This window comes from Apodemus sylvaticus, chromosome 13 (genome assembly GCF_947179515.1).
Source record: "Apodemus sylvaticus chromosome 13, mApoSyl1.1, whole genome shotgun sequence".
Taxonomy (NCBI): Eukaryota; Metazoa; Chordata; class Mammalia; order Rodentia; family Muridae; genus Apodemus; species Apodemus sylvaticus.
The window spans coordinates 30,011,821-30,035,715 of NC_067484.1; the positions used below are offsets into that span (position 1 = coordinate 30,011,821).

At 42.5% G+C, this 23,895-nt stretch overlaps 1 protein-coding gene across 1 annotated transcript in view; it reads left to right on the top strand.

Moving 5' to 3' along the window:
- Afg3l2 (AFG3 like matrix AAA peptidase subunit 2) overlaps window positions 1-23,895 on the top strand; it is a 48,338-nt gene that overhangs the window by 9,081 nt on the left and 15,362 nt on the right. Inside the window, exons 6-12 of the mRNA XM_052201338.1 lie at window positions 6,627-6,701; window positions 9,376-9,500; window positions 11,882-12,155; window positions 15,419-15,556; window positions 18,076-18,229; window positions 20,993-21,100; window positions 21,197-21,322. Coding sequence (XP_052057298.1) covers window positions 6,627-6,701; window positions 9,376-9,500; window positions 11,882-12,155; window positions 15,419-15,556; window positions 18,076-18,229; window positions 20,993-21,100; window positions 21,197-21,322 — 1,000 coding nt within the window. The remainder of the gene's footprint in view (window positions 1-6,626; window positions 6,702-9,375; window positions 9,501-11,881; window positions 12,156-15,418; window positions 15,557-18,075; window positions 18,230-20,992; window positions 21,101-21,196; window positions 21,323-23,895) is intronic.

A 23,895-nucleotide genomic window follows, 5' to 3' on the forward strand; every position in this document is an offset into this window, starting at 1 on the left:
TTGTTTTTTTTTCTAGACAGGGTTTCTCTGTGTAGCCCTGGCTGTCCTGGAACTCACTCTGTAGATCAGGCTGGCCTCGAACTCAGAAATCTGCCTGCCTCTGCCTCCCAGAGTGCTGGGATTACAGGCGTGCGCCACCATCGCCCGGCTGACATTTTCTTTTTATAAATTTACAATTATTATGGAGCGTGCGTGCGTGTGTGCGTCATGGCATGTCCTGAGGATTGTGCTAGAGCTTGTGTTCCAAGCACCTCCATTTGCAGAACCATCTTCCTAGCTCCACATCCTTTTTTTTTAAAAGATTTATTTATTTTTATTTATATGAGTATACTGTAGCTGTCTTCAGACACACACCAGAACAGTGCATGGGATACCATTACAGATGGTTGTGAGCCACCATGTGGTTACTGGGAATTGAACTCAGGACCTCTAGAAAAGCAATCAGTGCTCTTAACCGATGAGCCATCTCTCCTGCCCAACACATCCTTTTTTTTTTTTTTTTAAGTAGATTTATTTATTTATTTTGTGTATGTAAGTACACTGTTGCTGTATTCAGATGCATCAGAAGGGGACATTGGATCCCACTACAGATGGTTGTTGTAGTGGCTATTCCTGGTTGTCAACTTGTGCAGGAATAGAAACCCTGACTAAGACAGTTGTGAACCACTATGTGGTTGCTGGGAATTGAACTCAGGACCGCTGCAGGAGCAGTCAGTGCTGGCCATCTCTCCAGGCCCCCACACCCACCAACTCCCAACTCCACATTCTTAAATTTCATGTATCTTTTGTTTCCTGTTGCTAGCGTTTTAAGAAACATTGATGAATCCCATGTCAGGAAAGTTTTATGCTCTGTTTTCTTCTGGTAGTCATGTAGTCTTCAGTCTTGATTTAATTTTTCAAATACTTTGGTAAAAGATTTATATAGTTACATAAGGTTCAAATCCTTATGTTTTGCTCATAGATATCTAGTTTTTTTAAATCATTTATTATTGAAAATAATTCCTTTCATATAGTATGTTCTGATTACAGTTTCTCTTCCCCTAGATCTGTCCTACCTCCTCACCCATCCAACTTCATGTCTTCATTATCTGTCTCTTAAATGTCTCATTCTTCTTTAGGAAACAAACAAAAACAGAATAACTAAAAAAACACAAAAAGCACAAGAAACACACACTCTAAAAATGAGATTTAAAAATATCTACAAAAACACCACTGAGTTTGTTTTGTGTTGGCATCTGATGCTGGGCACAGCATATAAGTGGAGTGTAGTTTATATAAACATGTGTCCATATATAAGAGCCCCCCTGAAGAAAACAAAAAAATGGGCCCCCCTTAAGTGTAGTTAATATCCAGTGAGATTTCATTGGAGAAACTAACTTTTCCTTCTACAGCAATTGTGAGTTTGAGGTAGCTTCTCAGTTAGGGATGGGAGCTCATGTCCACTTCCCGTCAGCACTGGGACCCATCTGTCTTGAACCTGTGCAGGCCCTGTGCATGCTGCCACAAGTTCTGTGCACTCACCATGTGTGTCAGTTTTGTCTAGAAGGCAGTGTTTCCTGGATGCCATTCATCCCTCTGCGTTCATAGTCTTTCTGCCTCCTCTTCCACAGGGTTGCCTGAGCCCTGAAAGAAGGGATTTGTTGGTCATCCCATTTAGGAACGAGTGGCCAGTCTCTCACTCTGTACATTGTCTAGTTGTGAGTCTCTGTGTTTGTTCCTTCTACGGCAGGAGGAAGCTCCTCTGATGATGTCTGAGCAAGGCACTGATCTATGGGCATAGCAGGATGGCACTGGAGTCATTTTATTGTTAGGTTCCTTTCCCCTAGGTCCATGGCCCACCTGGTCTCAGAATCTTGGGCACCTGGGCAGTGTCAGGCATGGGTTCCAAGTCTTGGAATGGGCCTTCAACTGGGTATCCATGTTTGTTGGAAACATTCGTTTTCTCATTGAATGGTCTTGACATTCATGTCAAAAATTCCATTTGTTTCTGTGTTGTCTGTTCTATTCCATTGTCCTTTTTTTTTTTAAGATTTAATTTTTTTTAATGTATATGAGCACACTCTAGCTGTCTTTAGACACTTTAGAAGAGGGCTTTGGATCTCATTACAGATGGTTGGGAGCCTCCATATGCTTGTTGGGAATTGAACTCAGGACCTCTGGAAGAGCAGTCAGATGCTGCTGAGCCATCTCTCCAGCCCCTATTCCATTGTCTTTTAATGCCAGCATCACAGTTTTGAGTGCTATAGCTTTGTAGTGTTGTGGGTCTTTGAACTCTGTTACCTTTTTCAGGATTGTTTTGGCTATTCCTTTGAGATTCCATATAAATGTAAGAATGGTTTTCTATTTCTGCAAAAAAAAAAAAAGCTTTTTTAGACATTAAGTCTGCAGATTTCATAACAGTTTAAAATCTTCCAATTTTTAAGTGCAGGCTTTCTTTTATCTTCCTTAATACATGTCTTAGTTAGGGTTTTACTGCTGTGAACTGACACCATGACCAATGCAAGTTTTATAAAAGACAACATTTAATTGGGGCTGGCTTACAGGCTCAGATGTTTAGTCTATTGTCATCAAAGCAGAAGCATGGCAGCACCTGAGAGGTCTACATCTTCATCTGAAGGCTGCTAGTGGAAGACTGACTTCCAGGCAATTAGGGTGAGGGTCTTAAAGCCCACACCCACAGTGACACACCTACTCCAACGAGGCCACACCTCCTAATAGGGTCACTCCCTGGGCCAATCATATATGAACTATCACAATGCAGTTCTAAATGCATTATAGTTTTCATTGTGCATTTCTTTCACTTTTTGCTTAAATTAATTTAGCCCCTCACATTTTATTCTGTTTGCTATTGTAAGTGCAACTGTTTTCTTAATTTCCTTTACAGATTACTCCTTGTTAGTACATAGAAATATTACTGATTTATTATTTTTGATGTTGTTGTTATTATTATTATTATTTTGGTTTTTTTTTTTTTTTGATTTTTCAAGACAGGGTTTCTTTTTTTGTTGTTGTTTTTTTTTTTGTTGTTGTTGTTGTTTTCGAGACAGGGTTTCTCTGTGTAGCTCCGGCTATCCTGGAACTTACTCTGTAGACTGACTGGGCTGGCCTCAAACTCAGAAATCCACCTGCCTCTGCCTCCCAAGTGCTGGGACTAAAGGCGGGCGCCATCACTGCCCGACCAAGACAGGGTTTCTCCATGTAAGCCCTGGCTGTCCTGGAACTCACTTTGTGGATCAGGCTGGCCTTGAACTCAGAGATCCATCTGCCTCTGGCTCCCAAGTGCTGTTTTTACATTAATTAATGTGTGTCTGTTTGTGTATATGTGTGTGTGTATATGTGCAGGTCAGAGGACACCTTGTGGGAATTAGTTCTTCCCTTCTACTCTGTAGGTCTCGGGATCAAACTCAGGGTGTCCACTTGTCAGAAAGTGCCTGTACATACTGAGCTGTCTCACTACTCCTAAGGCTACCCATAAGGGGGAGCAGGGTCTCCTTGGCTAACCTGGAGCTTGCAATGTAGTCCAGGCTGACCTCAAACTTACAGCAATTCTCCTGCCTCGCCTCTTTTTCCCAGGTGCTGTATTCACAGGCATATATTGTATGGTGACACTATGACCACTCCAAAAGATGGGTGAGGAGGTTTTATTGTAGCTGTGAGAGAGACTACAGCCAAAGGCATCTAGAAGAGTGAAAGTAGTAGCCTGAAGATGGCCTGAGAGAGAGATGGGCAGAGTGAGAAAGGGAGACAAAGTGTGGGCGAAGGAGCCCAGAGAGTGGGGGAGGGAAGCCCAGGAGTGGGGCGGTTTATAGCTAGTAGGTTATCAAAGAGAGCCATTTGCTCCTCTGCCAGTGATAAGGAAATGGCTCCTTTGGTAGAGGGGAATGGGGTTGGGTGGAGTTTCCTTTGAACCTGTTGGGTACCTCCCTGCCCAGGGGTGCTGTTGCCTGTTGTAAGTTGACTTTGTATCCTGCTATGTTTGTGAATTCATGTATTTGTTCCAGATTTTGGGGAAGGTGTGTGTGGTATTTTCAGCATTTTCTAGAATAGCTACTCCGGGTTTATTTTCAGTTTGTATTGGCATGATAGATGTCTTCCATCCTTTTACTTTCAAATTTGTTGGTGTTTTTATCAGTAAGATGTATTTCTTAGAGGCAATGAAGTTAGATATAGTTTTCTCAGGTCTGAAAGAAACCCAGAACAAATGGCTCACTGTGTGTCCATTATCACATCAAAACGAATGGTGGCCTCCTGTAGGTCCTCAGTACCTGCCCTTCCCTCAGCTCCTTTCTGCTATGGTCCTCTGCCCTGAGGTGTCCACTTTCCCTCAGCTACTCGGTCTCATAGAACCCTGTGATTTCAGCGAGGGCTCCCTCAGGTCTCTTGGTTCTCTGCCCTCTTGGTCTCCTCTTGGTCCTCTCGGCCCTCTCTCTCCCTTCTTGCTCTCTTTCTCCTCCTGTGATCCAGTTCACTCTGCTGGCTGTAACTAGTGTGCTTTCTCTCCCTGCTCTGGACTCTTGAGATGCTCTGGTTATTCTCTCCTTCTTATCTGCAATAAACGCCTTCTCCTCAACCACAAGCCACCATGCCGTCAATTCATTCAGTTTCAGCCAGCCAGCTAGTCTGTCTTTTAATACATTTTTCTTTTTTCTTCTTTTCTTTTCTTTCTTTCTTTTTTTTTTTCAAGTTTTCAAGACAGGGTTTCTCTGTAGCCCTGGCTGTCCTGAAACTCACTCTGTAGACCAGGCTAGTCTCGAACTCAGAAATCCACCTGTCTCTGCCTCCCAAGTGCTGGGATTACAGGCATGTGCCACCACTGCCCGGCTTAATACATTTTTCTTATTCATGTATATTTGTGTGTACCTGTGTGATTTATGTGTGCCATGTGCTTAATGCCTGCCAAGCTCAGAGATCATTGGATTCCCTGAAACTCGACTTACAGGCTTGTGAGCCATCTGGTGTAGGTGCTGGGAATCCAACTTGGGTCCTGTGTAAGCGCAGTAAGTGCTCTTAACCGCTAAGCTGTCTCTTCATCCCCAGCCTGTGTCTCTTTATGGATGAATTCAGGCATTTATGTTACTATAGTTTGTAAGTTATTACGTAGATATAATTAGTAAATTCCTGTGGTTTTTGTTGGATGTTTCCTTTGGTTTGTTTTCTGGTCGGAGGGTTTGCTCTTGGCCTTGTCTCTTTAGTGTCGGACTTGCTGACACTGCGGAGGACGTGGCAGATGCTTTCCTTGTTTCACCCCTGGTGAGCCATTCCTGTTCCCAAATGTAAGCTTCCATTTCTGTTCTTTTTCTTCTGTGTGTACTGTTTCCATAAGCATCTTTTGTAGTGCCATGTTGTTGGTCATGAATTGCCTTCATTTGTGCTTGTTTTGAAATGCCCTTATTTCTTTGTCATTTCACAATGTAAGGTGGAAGCTATAGCATACATATGGAGGTCAGAGGTCAACTCCTCCCACCTTACATGGGCTCCTTAGACTAAATTCATCAGGTTTCATAGCAAGTGCCAGCCCTATTTCTGACTCTTAATGATACTCTTTCCTCCATGCTTTTAATTTCCTCTGCTCTTGTAAACTGCATCTGAAGAACAGTGACAGCAGGCATCCTTTAAGACGTGTTTATTTCTCATGAACTGCTGTCAGTAAGTCTGACAGCAAGTGACAATAGCAAACCAAAGCCAGTGTGTTTCAGAGAAACTGGCACAGGGGTAACAAATGAGCATATATGAAAATACTACTACTACTAATAGTTTAACAATCAGATATAATTAAGAGATTAAAGAAAACAAATATGTACTATTTGATATTCATGGAATAGGAAAAAAGTAAAATCTTATAATAGCAAGTGTTAGAGAATCCTTGGCCAGGAAGAGTATAGATTGGAGAGCCACTGTGGAGAGCAGTTTGACAGTACCTAGAAAAACTGAAGGACTGTGTACTCTACAACTTACCCTAGTGCAACTGCACGTGTTTATAGTCTGCGTGCATGTCCTGGAAGAACTTTTGAGGCGATGTTCCAGAAGGAATATGCAGAGGTGTTCATTGCAGCATTGGGTAGGACTGTGTACAGTTTGAAACAGCGTAACTGTTAATGAGCATGGAGGTAACTTGGAGTGTGCTCATCAACTGCAAGGCTCCCCAGAATCAAGGTGCCAGTGTAGTGAACCTTGCAAATGTAATGATGGGAGGAAAAGAAAGGGGATAAAAACAGCCGTGTAGAAACTTTGAGAGCAGGCCAGAGCCGACGTAGATGTCACTCAGGGTTAGCCACAGAAGTCAGAAGAGCTGTCAGCCTCTGGGACTGGAGTTCTGGTGGTTGGGGTCCGCTGTGTGATGCTGAGAACTGACTCCAGGTCCTGTGCGAAAGCAGCAAGCACTCTTCACCACTGAGCCATCCCGCGTCTACTCGCCAGCCCCTCTGCCTCAGTTTGATATAAGGTCTCAAACCTATAGTAGAATAGACCTGGCTGACTTGCTGTAGAGACTGGGCTGACTCTGCCTCCCAAGTGCTAGGATCACCATGCCCAGCCTGTCATATGTCTTTTTAAAAATGAGAATAAAATAATATCTCAAGTATTTTCTGTAAACTTATATTTAAATATTTGCCTTTTTACTGTTCTAGGTGGACAGACTAGAAGTTGTCAACAAGCGTTTTGTTCGTGTGACCTTTACACCAGGGAAAACTCCGGTTGATGGGGTAAATAATTTTATTAATCGATGTGAGTTAGTAGTGTTTCTCAGGTTTACATTAGATGTGTACAGTGGGGTCTGGTGTCCACAGGCGGATGCTCACTGACCCCGGCTGCTGTGTGCATGTGCTGGTACACGACTGTCTTCAGCATTGGGTTGTTTCCATAGTTATGACACAGTGAAGTGGAGCTCGGTTTTCAGCATTCCAGAGTAATTTACGATTCTTTTTTGTTGTTGTTGTTTGTTTGTTTCTCATTATGAGTGGTTGTGAGCCACCATGGGGTTGCTGGGATTTGAGCTCATGACCTCTGGAAGAGCAGTCAGTGCTCTTAACTGCTGGGCCATCTCACCAGCCCAATTTACAATTCTAGAACATTAAAAAGTATTTGTTCGGTTGGGCGAAGCATTACAATTTGAATTCCATGTGTTTTGAGGTGGATTCTTTCAATCAGTTTAGGAGTCTTTCTGTTCATTTTCCTTCAACCCAATTGTCTTCCTAATCTTCGTATGTGTATTTTTGACACAGGGTCTTACTCTGTAACTGGGCTGCGCTTGGACTCTGGCATCTTCATGCTTCAGCCCCTACAGAGAACAGGCATAAGCTATCACACCTGGCTCTGCTGGAGTAAAATACCCTGGGTTTCTGGTCCACCTAGTTTGGGCTCCATGTAGAGACGGCAGAAGTGTCAGATGTGCAGAGGAGGTTTTGAAAAGGGGAGGAGAGGAAGGCCTTCCCTGGTCCGACCCTGCTCCTAGTTTTTGGGTGTCCTGCCACCCTACTGTCCTCCACCAGGGCCAGACTTCCACTAGGTTGCTCTCTAACTTAACCAATTTGTAGCTGCACCAGTTTGAAGATTACCCTCTCTCTGTTTCCACCTTGTAAGTACTGTCCTGTGGTACCATCTCCAAAGGACAACTTTGATGATGGAGAGGCCTTATTTCTAGGACTGACATACACAAACACTTACATCTAAATTAATAGCATTGTATCATTTTTTATTTCTCCATTATGCCACAGTAAAGGTTTCTACCTCAAGGGTGTTGGCTTTGTTTGTTTGTTTTGTGGTATTGGGGATTGAACCTAGAGTCTCATAGGTGCTTTATCTCATAGCAAGTACTTTACCACTGAGCTGTGTCCCTAACCCTGAGTCTTAACATCATAGTCGGCTGGTGTGCACACTAATCCTAATTCTTTTTTTTTTTTTTTTGTTTTGTTTTGTTTTGTTTTGTTTTTTGAGACAGGGTTTCTCTGTATAGCCCTGGCTAGCCTGGAACTCACTCGGTAGACCAGGCTGGCCTCGAACTCAGAAATCCGCCTGCCTCTGCCTCCTAGAGTGCTGGGATTACAGGCGTGTGCCACCACCGCCCGGCTCCTAATTCTTGAATTAGGAGTTCAGAGTCATTCTTGGTTGCATTGAATGTGTACAGGCTTTTCCCCATCACCGTCCCTAACTAGGAGAGTATGAAGACTTTCTGTGGCATTGTATTGAGCACTTTATGTCATCTAGAATTAAAGTATATATGATACAGTATTCAGACATTGTCCATTTCATAGTAGGAACTTGTGCATCTCACATCTTGGTTTGAGATTTTCTTGGGATTTGGAACCATTTCCATGTGGATCCTGAGGGGTCATTATTTTTGTGTTTCTTCTAAAATAGCTGTCTCCTCCAGCTTCTTCAAGGTATTTGTCCTTGAGGAGGACCCATAGGAAGTATCCAGTCCTAGTCCTAGGTATTAGAAGGGCACTGCCCAGCACTGCATTTCTAGTACTTTCTACTAGCCAAGTTTTGATTATCATTGTCACCCTGATCCCACTTCTTAGGAACATTTCAAGGTTAAGTGAGTTAATGTACACATCAGGGCTTAGAGCAGTGCTTCAGGTGTGTGCACAGCTGACTTAAGCTGTTCCTGCTGTGCCATAACTGGGTTTTACTTTGGAAATGGACGAGAAGAAAAGAGTACTTGTTCATCTACTTTTCAAGTAGGTTTTAAATGCTTTTCTATTAAAAAATAAGTTTTTTGATATTTCATTTTTATTGTGTGTGTATGAGTGTTTGCATATATGTCTGTGCACCATGTGCATGAAGTGTCTGCAGAGGCCAGAAGAAGGCGATGGGTCCTGTGGAGCTGGAATTAGTAGTTGTTAGCTGATATGTGGACGCTGGGAATTGAAGCTGAGTCTTTGGAAGAACAACCAATGTTTTTAACCGCTGACCATCTCTCTAATGCCAGTGTTCTCTGAGTTTATTTATTTTTATATATATATTAAGATTTATTTATTATTGTATCTGAGCATACTGTTGCTGTCTTCAGATGCACCAGAAGAATGCATCAGATCTCTTTACAGATGGTTGTGAGCCATCATGTGATTGCTGGGATTTGAACTTAGGACCTTTGGAAGAGCAGTCAGTGCTCTTACACTGAGCCATCTCTCCAGCCCTGAGTTTATAATTTTTAAGCCAGTGAGGAAGATTGTTAAGAAAATGTTTACTTGCTAAGGATTGCCACATGTTCTCACCAAATTTAAAAGTCACCATGTCTTTACAGTCAGGCTTTTATTATTGTTGAAGTCTTTAGTGTTTCTGAAAAAACAATTCTTCTCAAGTTAAATGCTTTAGAAAAGTAAAAAAAATTGTTTGTTCTTCATTCTTAGGATATTTGTTTTTCTGTTTTCATAGCAATACGTCTGGTTTAATATTGGCAGTGTTGACACATTTGAACGGAATCTGGAGACTTTGCAACAAGAATTGGGCATAGAAGGGGAGAACCGGGTACCTGTGGTTTACATTGCGGAAAGCGATGGGTAAGAAATCATTTTAAGTACATGATTTGTGCCAGATAGGGTGCATATACCTATATCCTAGCACTTGGGAGACTGAAGCAAGAACATTGCCATGACTTTGAGACCAACCTTGGGTTCATAGAAAGACCTTGTCTTGAAAAGCTGGAGACATAAGCAATAAAAAGACAGATTTGAGCACCATCCACCATGCTACAGGGGTCCCCTGTCAGTAGGTGACAGGGTTATAAATTTAAAGTCTTTTTAATCATTAAGGTTTATTTGTTCATGTGTTTTATGTAAATGAGTACTTTGTGTGTATACCTGCACATCAGAAGAAGGCATCAGGTCCCTTTGTAAATGGTTGTAAACCACCACCATGTGGTTGCTGGGAGTTGAACTCAGGACATTGGAAGAGTGGCCAGTGCTCTTAATTGCTGAGCCATCTCTCCATTAAAGTCTTAAGCAGGCCTTACTCTTTTGGCTATATTGACAAATAAATCATTAGTAATTTAGTCTTTGCACATGGCTCCCTTCTTTTCTACATGATTATGTTTTTCTTGGTTAAGCAGGATTTAGAGTGTTATGGTCCAGTGTGCTGTCCTTGTGTAAGTTCTGCATGAACAGCCCCACGTAAAGGAGTAGCATTCTACCTTTAGCTGTCATTTACCTTTCTAGTTGATAGTTTTCCAGGATTTAAGAAAATTTTCAGTGCTGGGCAGTAGTGGCACACACCTTTAATCCCAGCTCTCAGGAGGTAGAGGCAAGTGAATCTCTGTGAGTTCGAGGCCAGCCTAGACTATGGAGCATACAGGACAGCCAGGGCTACTTAGACAAACCCTGTCTTGAAAAATCAAAAAAGAAAAGAAAAGAAAGAAAAATTTCCAGACTAGAGATGGGCTCATTAAGAGCCAGCCCTGGCCGCTCTTCCGGAGGACCTTGATTCAGTCCCAGCACCACACGGTGGCTCACAGCCATCTGTAATTCTGGTCCGGGGAGATCCAGTGCCTACTTGAGCCTCTGTGAGCACAAGGCACGCACACAGTGCACAGACATCTATGCAAATAAAACATTACTACATTTAAAAAAAAAAAAGAAATCATTTCTCTTTCTTCAGAACTAGTTCTCTTAGGATTTATCTGAATAACTCCACTTATAATTTGGGCAGATGCTTCTGTGGGTTGAGCATATATGGGCTGGGGAGTGTAGGTTTTTAGTATGCTAGTCATCTGTTGTGTGCATACCTGTAATCCCAGTGCTTGGGTCATTTTCATTAAAATGAAATGCAGAAGGAAATGTAATGTCCTGCTGTGAGACAGGGAGTTCTAGTGAAGTTAGCACTATCATTTTTCCCTATTTGTGAGAACAAAACCAACTCAGGAGCTAGGGGATTAGTTGCATTGTTGGTATTGCTCATAGCTTCTGGAATTGGCCTCTGGCGACTCACCTCCCTCTTGTGTGATGCCTCTTAGTTGATGGGATGCTTTTACATGAGATCTTAAGGTGCTTGCCCAAGTTGATGAGCTGGTATGGGTGTACTAGGCTGGATGACCCTTACGTGATAACCCTGGGCCCTGAACTGTTTCAGGTTTTGCAATGTCTACATAGACTTTGATGATTGAGCATTCTTAGTCCAAAACTTGAAATTCCAATTTCTCTAAAATTCTAAATTTTTTAAACATTTGTTGGCACTGAAAATTTTCTGGCATTTCAGATCCATGTTTTTAGGTTAGGGGTACTCATAGCTGTAGACAGTTTCATTCTTTTATAAACTTGTTTTCCAATGCAGGTTATTTTCCCTTGATTCCTTTTTTAACAGTGTTTAAAAATGTGTAAACATTTAGCAAATTTGTACTCAAAAATTATGTTGAATGACAGTTATTAAGACAAAAGACAAACTCCTTCCCCAGGCTTTGAGGCATCTTTGCAGGCACCATGTTGGAGAGGTTCTGTTTGGGGAGTCTGTTAAAGAGGAGTGGCCTATGCAGCTCAGAGCAGAGATGTTAAACATTGTATGCATTACTTTCCAAACTGGCATGCTGTTAAATGAAGACTTCATGGAGGCCCAGGCCTCCTCATAGAGACCTGGCATCTGAGGCTAACACCAGGATTGTGCTCAGCACTTTAGTGAGTGACTGGAAAGAAAAGAAACTTGGACACAATATAGTAGTTAGCAGTACTGTGCATACTGAGATGGGGACAAGACATTGAGACCTCTGTGTTGAGACAAACTCACTTTTTGTTACTGCTTTAGAGATATAAACATGCCAAGATTCTCCTGTGCCTGAGATAAATTACAAGAATATTTTAAGCTACTAGGTTTTTGAAGCTTGTCAGTGTTTGCCCTGATGTCTGAAGCATAGGAAGGAAACTTACCAGCTGAACCTTGTGTGTTGTCTCTCTAGCTCCTTCCTGCTCAGCATGTTGCCCACGGTCCTCATTATCGCTTTTCTACTCTACACCATAAGAAGAGGGCCCGCTGGCATTGGTCGGACCGGCCGGGGAATGGGTGGACTCTTCAGTGTTGGGGAAACCACAGCCAAGGTCTTAAAGGATGAGATAGATGTGAAGTTTAAAGATGTGGCTGGCTGTGAGGAGGCCAAGCTAGAAATAATGGAATTCGTGAATTTCTTGAAAAACCCAAAGCAATATCAAGACCTAGGAGCAAAAATTCCAAAGGTAAAAAGATGCTTCGAGAGGATTAACTCCAAGGTGTATGTCTCTAAAGATGTCACTTACGATCTATTCAACTAGTTGTTCATTCTTCTTTCTAAACTTTGTTTCTGTCTGATTCAGTTCTGTAGCCTGTTTTCTGTATCTCGTTTATAAATTTTGTATATTCCTGCAAGTGTTTTTCCTCCTCGTAGAAGCCTTTTTTGATTGGCCTTTGCTCTCCCTCTGTCTGACTTAGATACCCCCTCCCCTGGCAGCAGACTATACTCCTGGCAGCACATTCATGCTGCAGGGGTCCAGTCTCATCTCCCACAGAGTGATAGGCCATCTGCTCATACCTGATACTGATGGCCTTGGCACAGTGTTTGTTGAAAAAGAGACAGCACTGATGTTCACTTCTAACACATATCTCATAGCTGATGTGCTATATTGTCCTATATTGTGTCAGCCCTGCAGCCCTTGGCTAGGCATAAAGTAGCAACTTAGTATTTGTTAAGTGGATTGCTTATAGGTAAAGTTCCTGTTACTGACCCAGGGTCTGTGCTTGCTCGCCAAGTACTTTATCACTGAATGGTAGGGACTCCAGCCCTCTTTTTATATACATTCTGAGCTGGCCTTGAGCTCTTCCTATGGTCCAGGTAGGCCTTGAACTTACTGTCCTCTTGCATCAGTCTTCCAGGGAGTTGGGGTTACAGATCTGTGCCACGAGGATTAGGTACTAAGTAACTGGATAAAATACTTCATCAATAAAGTTTACTTTAAAGAAATGCTCAGGTTCTGGAGAGATGGCTCAGCAGTTGAGATCCTTGCTGTTCTTTGAGAGGACAGGAGTTTGGTTCCTAGTAACCGTGTCAGGTGGCTCACAACCACCATTCCAGGTCCAGGGAATCTAATGGTCTCTTCTGGCCTCTGTAGGCACTTGAGGCACTTGCATGCACATACATACACCCAAAATACAAAGATACAGATAAATATTTTGTAAAAGAAATACCTTTTTTTTATTGGTAGAGTCTCCCTGTGTAGCTCTTGTTGGCCTGGAGTAGATATGTAGACCAGGCTGGTATCAAACTCACAGATATCTGCCTTAAAGGCATTCTCCACTACATCTGGGCTGATGAAAGCTTTGTAAAATGAGTCATTTCTGTGATTTTCATGCCTTATCTATGCGAATGAAAAAAATCATGTTCCTGATAATATTATTTTGCTATTACTTAATGCCATTCACATCATGCCTAGGCAGATGGACATAACACATTTTAAATCCCTTTTTCCCTAAAGATTTATTTATTTGTTTTATGTATGTGAGTACACCTGCTATCTTCAGACACACCAGAAGAGGGCATCGGATCCCATTACAGATGATTGTGAGTCACCATGTGGTGACTGGGATTTGTGCTGGGATTTGAACTCAGGACCAGTCAGTGCTTTTAACTGCAGAGCCATCTCTCCAGCCTCAAATAAACACATTTTAAAAAGTATTTGAGTGTTGTATTACAGCCTTGATAAGTGCATTTTTTGACCATATTCATCTCTCTACACACAGTATTTAGAAATAAGAGTAATATGTGTATTTATAAGGCAGGAAAGTTTATAGTTGGTCACATAATAGAAAGTAGACAATGAGAGTGAATTCACACGTGTTGGGCTCTCTTCTGTTGCTGTGATAGACAAGACATAGAGACAGATGGCTCATAAAAGAGTTTATTGTATTATATTATTATTATTATTATTGGCTTTTTTGATTTGGTTTTTTCAAGACAGGGTTTCTCTGTGTAGCCCTGGCTATCCTGGAACTCACTCTGTAGACCAGGCTGGCCTCAAACTCAGAAATCCGCCTGCCTCTGCCTCTGGGATTACAGGCATGCACCACTACGCCCGGCATGAAAGAGTTTATTTGGCTTATGATTCTGGTGGCTAGAGGCCATGGTGGTAGAAGGAGTGGGAAGCTGCAGGCTCACATTGTGAACCTCAGTCACAAAGCGCAGCGTGAACTAGGGTTGGCACGGGGCTTTTTTCACGACAGTGTTTCTCTGTACCCCTGGGTGGCCTTGTACTCACTCTGTAGAGTAGGCTGGCCTCAAACTCAGAGATCTGCCTGCCTCTGTCAACCTGACATTGGGATTAGAGGTGTGATCTGCCATGCCCAGCAATGTTGCAGACTTTGAAACTTTCAGAGAACACCTGCAGGGCATCTGCCTTCTTTGAGGCCACACCTCCTTAGCCTTCTCATATAGTGTCGTCAGCTGGGGACAAAGGTTTCAAATATCCAAGACTGGGGAGAACATTTCTCAAACTGCCACAGTACAGTTAGGCTTTAAGGTGGGTGTGTGCCTATGCTAACTAGCTACTGACTTGTACATTTTCATGAAAGCAAAAGCCACTGGTTGTGTTGATTAATTATATGGTTTTCAAAACCAGTTTTACCTATAAAGAGCAAAAGAAATTTGTAAATTGGGAGTCTGGCATTTATATGTCTTTATTATTTAAAGAATTTGTTAGAGCCCAGCTGAAGTTTCTTTTCATACTGTTAGTTTGAAAGCTTTAAAAACATGGGGCTGGAGAGATGGCTCAGAGGTTAAGAGCACTGACTGTTCTTCCAGAGGTCCTGAGTTCAATTCCCAGCAACCACATGGTGGCTCACAACCATCTGTAATGGGGATCCAATGCTGTCTTCTGGTGTGTCTGAAGACAGCTACAGTGTACTCATATACATGAAATAAATAAATCTTTAAAAGAAACACAAAAACACTATAAAACAGGGCTGGAGGTTAGGAGCACTGACTGCTCTTCCGAAGGTCCTGAGTTCAAATCCCAGAAACCACTTCTGCCTCCCTCTTCTGGAGTGACAGATACAGTGTACCTACATAAAATAAATAAATAAATCTTTAAAACAAAACAAAACAATACACTAAAACAGCCACAACCACAAAACCCAACCATAAAAAAATCCAAGCAACCCCCAAAGCTTAGAGTGTTTAGGATGCTTTGTACATGCTAGCCAAGTCTACACTGAGCTTCCTCACGGCTCAGCACTGAAGGTCTGTATAAGGGAAGTAGCTGATATTTCACAACATATTGTTCCCATATTTAGAAATAGAATTGTCTCTAACAAAATGTCCTTTCTTAACTTTATTCTGTAAATATATTCTGCTATAAGTATTTCATTTATCAGGATTTAGAAACAGAGGTATCCTTTGGAATTATATGACTGTACAGTATATGTTTTCAAAATTCTGATTAGATGTGATCTTTCCTTTCCTTGTCTGAAGGGTGCCATTCTCACCGGTCCCCCAGGTACTGGGAAGACACTGCTAGCTAAGGCCACAGCTGGAGAAGCCAATGTCCCCTTTATCACTGTCAGCGGATCTGAGTTTCTGGAGATGTTTGTCGGGGTTGGTCCAGCCAGAGTAAGTCTTGTTCTGCTCTAATGATGGAACTCCTTTACTCCAACCCGTTGCTCCTGGGTGACTGGTGAGGACGACCCTGTCTCTGAATCCCCAGAGGGCCCCTCCCCCCTCCGCACTGGGAATGTCCTCATTTCGCCTTCTAAGCCTACAGTAGCAGGGCCATGTAACTCCTCTCTCCCTCCCCCAGCCCAGCCTTTACTGCAGTCCATTCTTAAGATAATCCTAATTAATAGATTTCAGTAAATGTCTTTACTTTGTGTGTAATTGCTCTTGAGGCATAATGAATAATTGATATACTGTCTTAGAGTGTACAGTTAAATATTAGATCTTTGCAACTGTTAGAACAGGTAACATATTTTAGTCATGTTAAGAAAATCGCCAGATCCTTCAGTAATCTCTCTAACTCCCAGCCCTAAGCAGAGATTTACATCTATAGATTTCCTGTTTTCAGAAACTTCAAACAATGGAATTATATAATGTGTGATCTATTCTGTTTTGAGCTTTTTATGTGCTTTGCTGTTTTGCCTCAATATATGTCTATATCAGATCCCTTTGAGCTGGAGTTACAGAGGAGGGGGAGGAATTGTCTCAGGTCTAAGGTAAACTCTATGTGAGCTGCTGGGAATTGAACCTGGGTCCTCTGGAAGAGGAGCCAGAGCTCTTAACCTTGGAGGCATCTCTCTGGCTCCTTGTTTTAGAAGAATTTTTACAGGCTGGAGAGATGGCTCAGGGGTTAAGAGCACTGACTGCTCTTCTGAAGGTCCTGAGTTCAAATCCCAGCAACCACATGGTGGCTCACAACCATCTGATGGAATCTGATGTCTTCTTCTGGGGTGTCTGATGAAAGCGACAGTGTATGCACATACATAAAATAAATCAATAAATCTTTAAAAAAAAAAGAAGAAGAATTTTTACTTTTATTTTATGTGTATGGGTATGTTTCCTGAACGTGTATGCAGTGTGGCCACAGGGACAGCAGAGAGTGTCGGCTCCCCAACAACTGCAGTTCTATGTAGACAGCCGTTAGCTAACGTGTGGGGCTGAGGATTGATCCCAGGTCCTCCTCTAGAAGAGCAGCAAATGCTCTTAACTACTGAGCCATCTCTCCGGCTCCGTGTTTTGTCTGTGTGTTTGGTTTTTGAGATGGGATCTTGTAGTGCTGCTTAGGTTGGTCTTGAATTTCTGAGTTCAGGTGATGTGACTCACTCACTTGTGGAGTAGCTTAGGCCCCAGCCCGCACTGCTTGCTGTGTTTGGTGTGTGGTCTTTCATGCCTGCCTGGCTTTTCTTACTCAGCATAACTCGGTTACCACAGATTTTCCCAAAATGTCTGTGCCAGTTTACAGTTCCACCTACCCTGAACACTCGTCACTGACACGTGCTGACCTTTTTAAAAGTTTATTTATTTTATGTAGATCAATGTTCAATTGCATTTGTAGACCAGAAGAGGGCATCAGCTTCCATAGAAGGTTGTGAGTTACCAGGTGCTGGGAGCAGCCAGCTCTTAACTGCCAAGCTGTCTCTCCAGCCCCCACATTCTGAGGTTTTAGTTATAGCCATCTTAGTGTAATAAGGCATCGCACTTTGCCTTTGGTTTGAGTTTCCCTGATATTGAATATGTTTCACCTGTATATCAGCCATTCATGTTTGTGTGTATGTGTGGCATATCTGCATTTTCTTGTTAGTATGTGCATGTAGGTATGTGTGTGCACATACATGAAGAGGCTTTATGGTGAGGCCCAGGGCTGTTTCCTTTTCTGTGTTCCCAAGTTATGGCCTTAAGAGGAGCAGCTGCTGTGAGTTGTGGGTGAGAACCTCATTGCCAGTTCTGTTGGTCAGCTGGTGGGTATGGAGATTGAGCCCTGTGCGAGGCCTGTTAAGAGTCCTTGGTTGTTAATAGTTGCCCTGGCCATGAAGTGTGAGCCTGGGAGAAGCTAACTTACCAGCTCAGGGTAAGAGTACAGGTCAGCTACAGTGTGTCTGTAGGGCAGTGTACTGACTTGTCATATCATAAAAGCAGTCGATACAGTCAGCACAGTAATTGATGGATTACAGAAATGATATTGACCCACCTTACAACAGCTGCTTAGCATTATCATTTCCCACTCCGTTGTTCCTTAAAGTTTTTTAAATTATGTCTTCATTTATTTTTATGTATAGGCAAGTGTGTCCAGGAAGTCAGTTCTCTCTTTGCACTGGTGGGTCCAGGGGGTCAAGCTCGGAGGTCTGCAGCTCAGTGGCAGGCACCTTTACCCACCGATCATCTCACCAACTTTACTACTTATAACTGAAAAAATACCCAGATGTAACTGTGAATCACAGATTAGGGTTCAGTGGTCTTTAGGGAGGGAGCAGAGTTTTACAGTGTAGCCCAGGCTGCCCTCCCTTTTGCAGTCCTCCTCACCCAGCCTCCTGAGTGCTACAAGGACAGGAGTGTGATACCATGCCCTATTTTGCAGTTAGCTTTGCTAAACTAGTAACATTGACTCAGCGAAGTAACTCAGATTTCTTTCTGCCAAGGTCCGAGACTTATTTGCCCTTGCTCGGAAAAATGCGCCTTGTATCCTCTTCATTGATGAGATCGATGCTGTGGGGAGGAAGCGTGGTAGAGGCAACTTCGGAGGACAGAGTGAGCAGGAGAACACCCTCAATCAGCTGCTCGTGGAGATGGATGGTGAGCAGTCGGCAGCTGTGTCAGACTCAACAACTTCTAGTGTCTCAAATCTGTGAGGGAGAGTTTTTACTGTGACACAAACTTTAAAGAGTAAAAGAACATTCAATCCTTAGAGATTAGTCTGACGGCTCAGCTGCTCCTCCTGGGGACCTGGCTCTGATTCCCAGAGCAATGTACAAATGCTCGGGCTTACAGCCGTCTGTAAGTCCAGTTCCCAGGGATCCACCTCCCCTCTGGTCTCCACAGGCACACACCTGATGCACATGCCTCCATGCATCTAATGTGATTTTGTATCAGTAGCTTAGCTAGCATTCCACCTCAACATTGGTGATGAGATGATGCTGACTAAGAAAACTAGTGAAATAATCATCAATCAAGAGCTAATGTCAGTCTCATTCCAAAATTAAATATGGTTCTGAAACATTGTGAAAACTCAAGCACAGTAAAGTGTGAATTTGGCAAATTTTTGTGGGTTTGCCTTTAAGTTGAAAGTGCCCTAAGTCCTAAATACAGTGAGTATCTCTGGTACACAGAACCTGTCCTGTATTGAGCCTCACAGCACTCTGCAGTGTGTCTCTTAAGGATGCTGTGGCTAACTGGAAGCTGCAGCTCCTTCCTTGCTGCCACCCTGCATAGCTAGAAAGGATCAAGCCCCACGGTGCTGGTCCTGGGAAAGAAGCAGATTCAAAATTTGAAGTACAGCTTCAACCAGTTGTGCACCACTTTCACCCTGTCTTTGAGGTAAAAAATCCTAAGAGCTACCTGTATTCCTTAACCCAGAAAGTAGCAGTCTTCCCATGCTGGGCAGCCTTTGTCAGTTAAGGACACAATTTCTAGGGCCGAGGCCTCATGCTGGCAGGTGTGTGACCGCTTGCCTCTGTTTACAGAAAGGGAAGGCAGAGTACCAGGCCATCACTCTGGCTTAGGGGAGGAAGGCAGACACAGTGTTAGTGTGTGATGGTGAAGACCTCACCCATCCTCTGGCAGTCAGTTTACCCTCCAAGCTCATGAGTTCGAGTCAGAGTGCAATGTTGGGGAACTAGCCCAGGCATGCTTTAGTGCCTGTGTCCTGCGGTGCAAGGTTGGAGGAAGGGTGTCAGCGTTTGAGAACAGCTAATAAAACTGAGCCATTTAATGGTGGGAGAGACAGACGGCTTAATGGTTACGAGCATGTACAGCTTTTACCAAGGGCCTGTTTTGTTTCCAGCAACCTAAGTTGTTTGGCTTAGAACTGTATGTAACTTGGGCAGCTCACAAGCACCTGTAACTATAGCTTCTGCACGCTAAAGGCATTCCGACTTACATGTGGATACACACATGTTGTAAAAATAATAAAAATCTGAAAACGAAAGAAGTATGCTGGGCATGGGGCATAGCACTCGGGAGGCAGAACTCAAGTTCTGTGGTGGGAGGCTCACCACAAGTTTGGTCCACATGGTAAGGTCTAGACCATTCTGGAATACAGAGTGGCCTCTATGTGTCTTTTTCTTTTACTTGTTTATTTATTGACTGATAGATTGATTGGTTAGCTGATTCACAACAGTATGAATTCTTATTATCATCACTATTCTTTAGCCAGTTTTTGACCAGTCAAACTGGGTTTCTTGTCCTGAATATTCTTTTTCCCGTTCGTTCGTTCGCTCACTTGCTCACTTTACATCCCGATTGTAGCTCCCCTTTCCAGCCCCACCCACTTTATATGTCTTTAAAAGGAAAAATGGTTTAAAAATAAGAAAAGTTATTTTTAAAACTGTGCCATGTGGAGGAAAGTGCTAGAGAGAGGCTGGGTAGTGGGTATTAAAGTACCTGTGGAGGAGCCAGTACCCCTAGTGTGTACCACTGCAGGAAGCGGCTCTCTAGAGGAGCAGAACTGGGGGAGGGACACAGAGAGAACACGCATGTATATGCAGTTCATTAGTATGAACATGAGGCTGGGTGCCTTGGCTGTGCCACAGTCCTGAAGACAGGCTAATGCCAGCGGAGGATGGGCTTGCCGTATGGACTACCAGTAAAGGTGTAGTCCAGATTAAAGGTGCATCTTCCCACCTCAGAAAGTCAGGATTAAAGTGGGTCTTTACACCTCCAGTGATGTAACTGAGCATGGACTTTTGTTAGATTCAGATGTAGTTAAGCTCACAGCTAAGAATAGCCGGCCCGGCAGCTGACAGTTGTTTACATTTCAGAATAGCCAGGAGAGGGTTCCCATTGTTCCCAGCACAAGTCTGAGTGTCTGAGTGACGGATGTCCACCCTCCCTGACCTGATAACCACACACTGTCCCTCATGCTGAAGGGCCATACTGTATCTCATGTATAGGTAAACTTGTGTTTTCGCTAAAATAGTTATTCCTGGAAAGACAATAAATATTGGCAAAAACTTTAATATGTAGTTATTATGTCTAAGAACAAGGTGACTAGTGAGAAATTCAAGTTTTTTGCTTAAAAAGTGCTAAACATGACTCTGGAGAGACAGCTGGGCAGTTCAGAGCACCAACTGCTCTTCCAGAGGATCTGGGTTTGATTCTCTGCACTCACAGGACAGCTTGCTATAATCTAACTCAAGTCCCAGGGGTCTGAGGCCTCTTCAGGCCTCCACATGCAGACAAAGCACCTGTACACATGAAATTTTAAAAAGTTGTAGGTGATAACAGAAAACAATGTCTACTGCCAATATGGCTGTGATCTGTGAGCCCCTCGCACTGCTGCCTGTCTGTTTTTGGCCCTACACTATTAGTTCTGACTCTATTTTCATCACTCCTCTTTAGGCTTCAACACAACCACCAATGTGGTCATCCTGGCAGGCACAAACCGACCGGACATCCTGGACCCAGCTTTACTGAGGCCGGGCCGCTTTGACAGGCAGATCTTTATTGGTGAGATGGTACTCTCTGGGTTCAGTCAATAACTTTTGTGGTAGAGATGTGTCTCACTGTGACCTTTTTTTCCCCCCTTAAAAATAATTTCTGAAGGACCCCCAGACATAAAAGGACGAGCCTCAATCTTCAAAGTTCACCTTCGACCACTGAAACTAGACAGTGCCTTGGAAAAAGATAAATTGGCCAGAAAACTGGCATCCTTAACTCCAGGGTTTTCAGGTGAGTGGGAATTGCTGCTGTTCTCAAAGCATATTTCAGTCACTGGCAAGGGTGAGGTCACAGTGATTCCTTTCACTTGGGTCCCCCATCTCTTGTTTTTGCATTTTGATTATGGGAAACTCAGATATGCATATAATTAGAGGATGCAATAAATTGAACACTGAGCACTTACTTTACCAGTTTCGGGAGTGAGCAGGTAGCAATTCCCATCTAGGCACTTTATATTTGGACCCCATCCTCTACCTCCATAGTGGATTGTGATCAGCTCCTGATAGATATAGACATCACTTTACCTATACATTTTTTTAGGATCTGCTCCCAAGTGTCTTTTGACAGTTATTGGTAAACACAGCATGCTGTAATGCTTACTAGTACAGTGTGTAAATGTAGGATTTAGTGTATTGACATTGTAGTGCAGCCAGCACTATAATTTCACTTTGAAACATTGTATCGCCCCAAGAGGAATCTATCTGCAGCCCTTCCTTCCACCTGCAGCCCTGGACAACAGAAATCTACTTTCAGCCTTTGTGGGTTTTCTTACCTGGACTTTTCATATAATTGGAATATGCAACACATTGTCTGGCTTATGCTTAGAATGCTATTTGAGAAGGGTCCAGGTGTCAGTGTTTGTTTTTGTGGTTATTCACTATCTGGTGCACAGGCATGCCCATCTCACTTGTCTGTTCTTCATTGATAGCATTTGAGTGGTTTCCACTTTGTAATTGTTATGAAGAACACTCGCAAAAGTCACCTACAGATTTTTGTTCAGGTATATTCATTTCTCCTAGAGTTGCTTGGTCCCATGTTGAGTATGTATTTGGCTTTCTGAGAAAATAATCAGGCTAATTTTCTTAAGTGGTTTTATCATTTTAACTTCCCACCATTAGGAGATGAATATCTGTCAATTTCTCACATTTTTAGGCAGCACCTGCAATCCTCTCTGGCTCTCTCCTGTCTTCTTCCCCCTCTTTTTGAGACAAGATCTTACAACAAAACCTAGCTGCTCTGCAAGTTTCTAAGTAGTCTGGGCTGGCCTTGAATTTGTAGTGGTCCCCTTGGCTCAGGCCTCCCCAGTGTTGAGATTACAAGCAAGAGCCGCCACACTTAATTTAGTTGTCTTTTTGTTGTAGTGATGCCAGGGGTGTAGATTGTTCTCACTGAGGTGTGGACTTGTTCAACAGTTTATTGTATTGTTTCTGTATTTTGTTTTGCTGTGGATTTCTAGTTTTATTTCCTAGTGATCTGATAGGATATGAGAAATCATTTTGATTCCTCTTGATTTGTGTGCTCTATATTTGTTGGATGACAAATTCTAAAGATGGTTTGTTCAGTCTATTTGATCTGTGGTATAGTTTAATTCTGAAGTTTGTTTAGTTTGGATGATCTATCTAAAGGGGGGGGTGGGCTATTGAACTCACCCACTATTACTGAACCAGTGGTCTGTCTGAGCGTAAGCCCACTAGTGCTTCTATCTAGTAGAATACATACACGTCGACAAAACATTCATACATTGGAGAGGAAACTCAGCAGTTCAGAGCCGTGTCCAAAGGACCCAGGTTCTATTCCTCACACCTATCTGGCAGCTCACCATTGTCTGTAACTTTAGTCTTAGTAATCCGAGGCCCTCTTATGGCCTTCGTAGCCTCCAGGCACACGTGGGGTGAGTAGACATGCATGCAAACAAGACACCTACACACATGAAAACAAATAAGTAAAAATTTTAAATTACATTACAATAAATAAATCTAAAAAAATTACTATCAGATATACTGTTTGTTTGATATATTGACTTTGATCCTTTGGTTTATTCTATTGGAATCTTTGCCAGTGAAGTGGTTTTGCTGACACAATATAGTTCGATCTTGTTTTTACTCTAATCAGCATGGGTCACTTTACTGGTGAACTTAATCCATTTATATTTATAAGATACTTACTAATGTAAGTTTTTTTGATTGGTTGGAGTTTTGTTTATTATTTGTGTTTGGATGGAATGAATGTCTTCTGAGCTCTTTGGTTCATCTGTCCTCTCCTGATATTTAATTTTTCTGTGCTCATATGATTGAGACTTTTCTCCTCTGTGAATAGTCTTTCTCTAAGTATTTTCTGTGGTGTTGGCTTGATCATCAGAAACTGCATTATTTTATGCTCATCTTGAAATGTCATTTTTTTTTTTAGTTGATTTAAAAAATACCATTGTTTGATGTAACAATCTTGGTTTGCAGTTACTTATTCATTTTTTCTGGGTTTTCTTGGTTTATCTCTGATGTTACTCCAGTGTTTGCCTTGAAAGACCTTCTACTTTAATTTTTATTTAATTCATTAAGTTTTTCCATTCTAGAATGTATTTAATTATTTCAAAACCTTAGTTTCCTTGCTGAATTTATCTACCGTGTTGCTGATTTTCTCATCTATTTGCCTGACTTAACCTTCATATTGTTGAAATCCCTTTCCAGATCCTACATTGAATGCATTTGGTCATTTTTATCATTAAGCTTTCCAACTTACTCTGCAGCCTTTTCTCTCTTTCATTGTCCTTGAATCAAATGTCTGAGGAGGTCGGCCCTGTGGGAGAG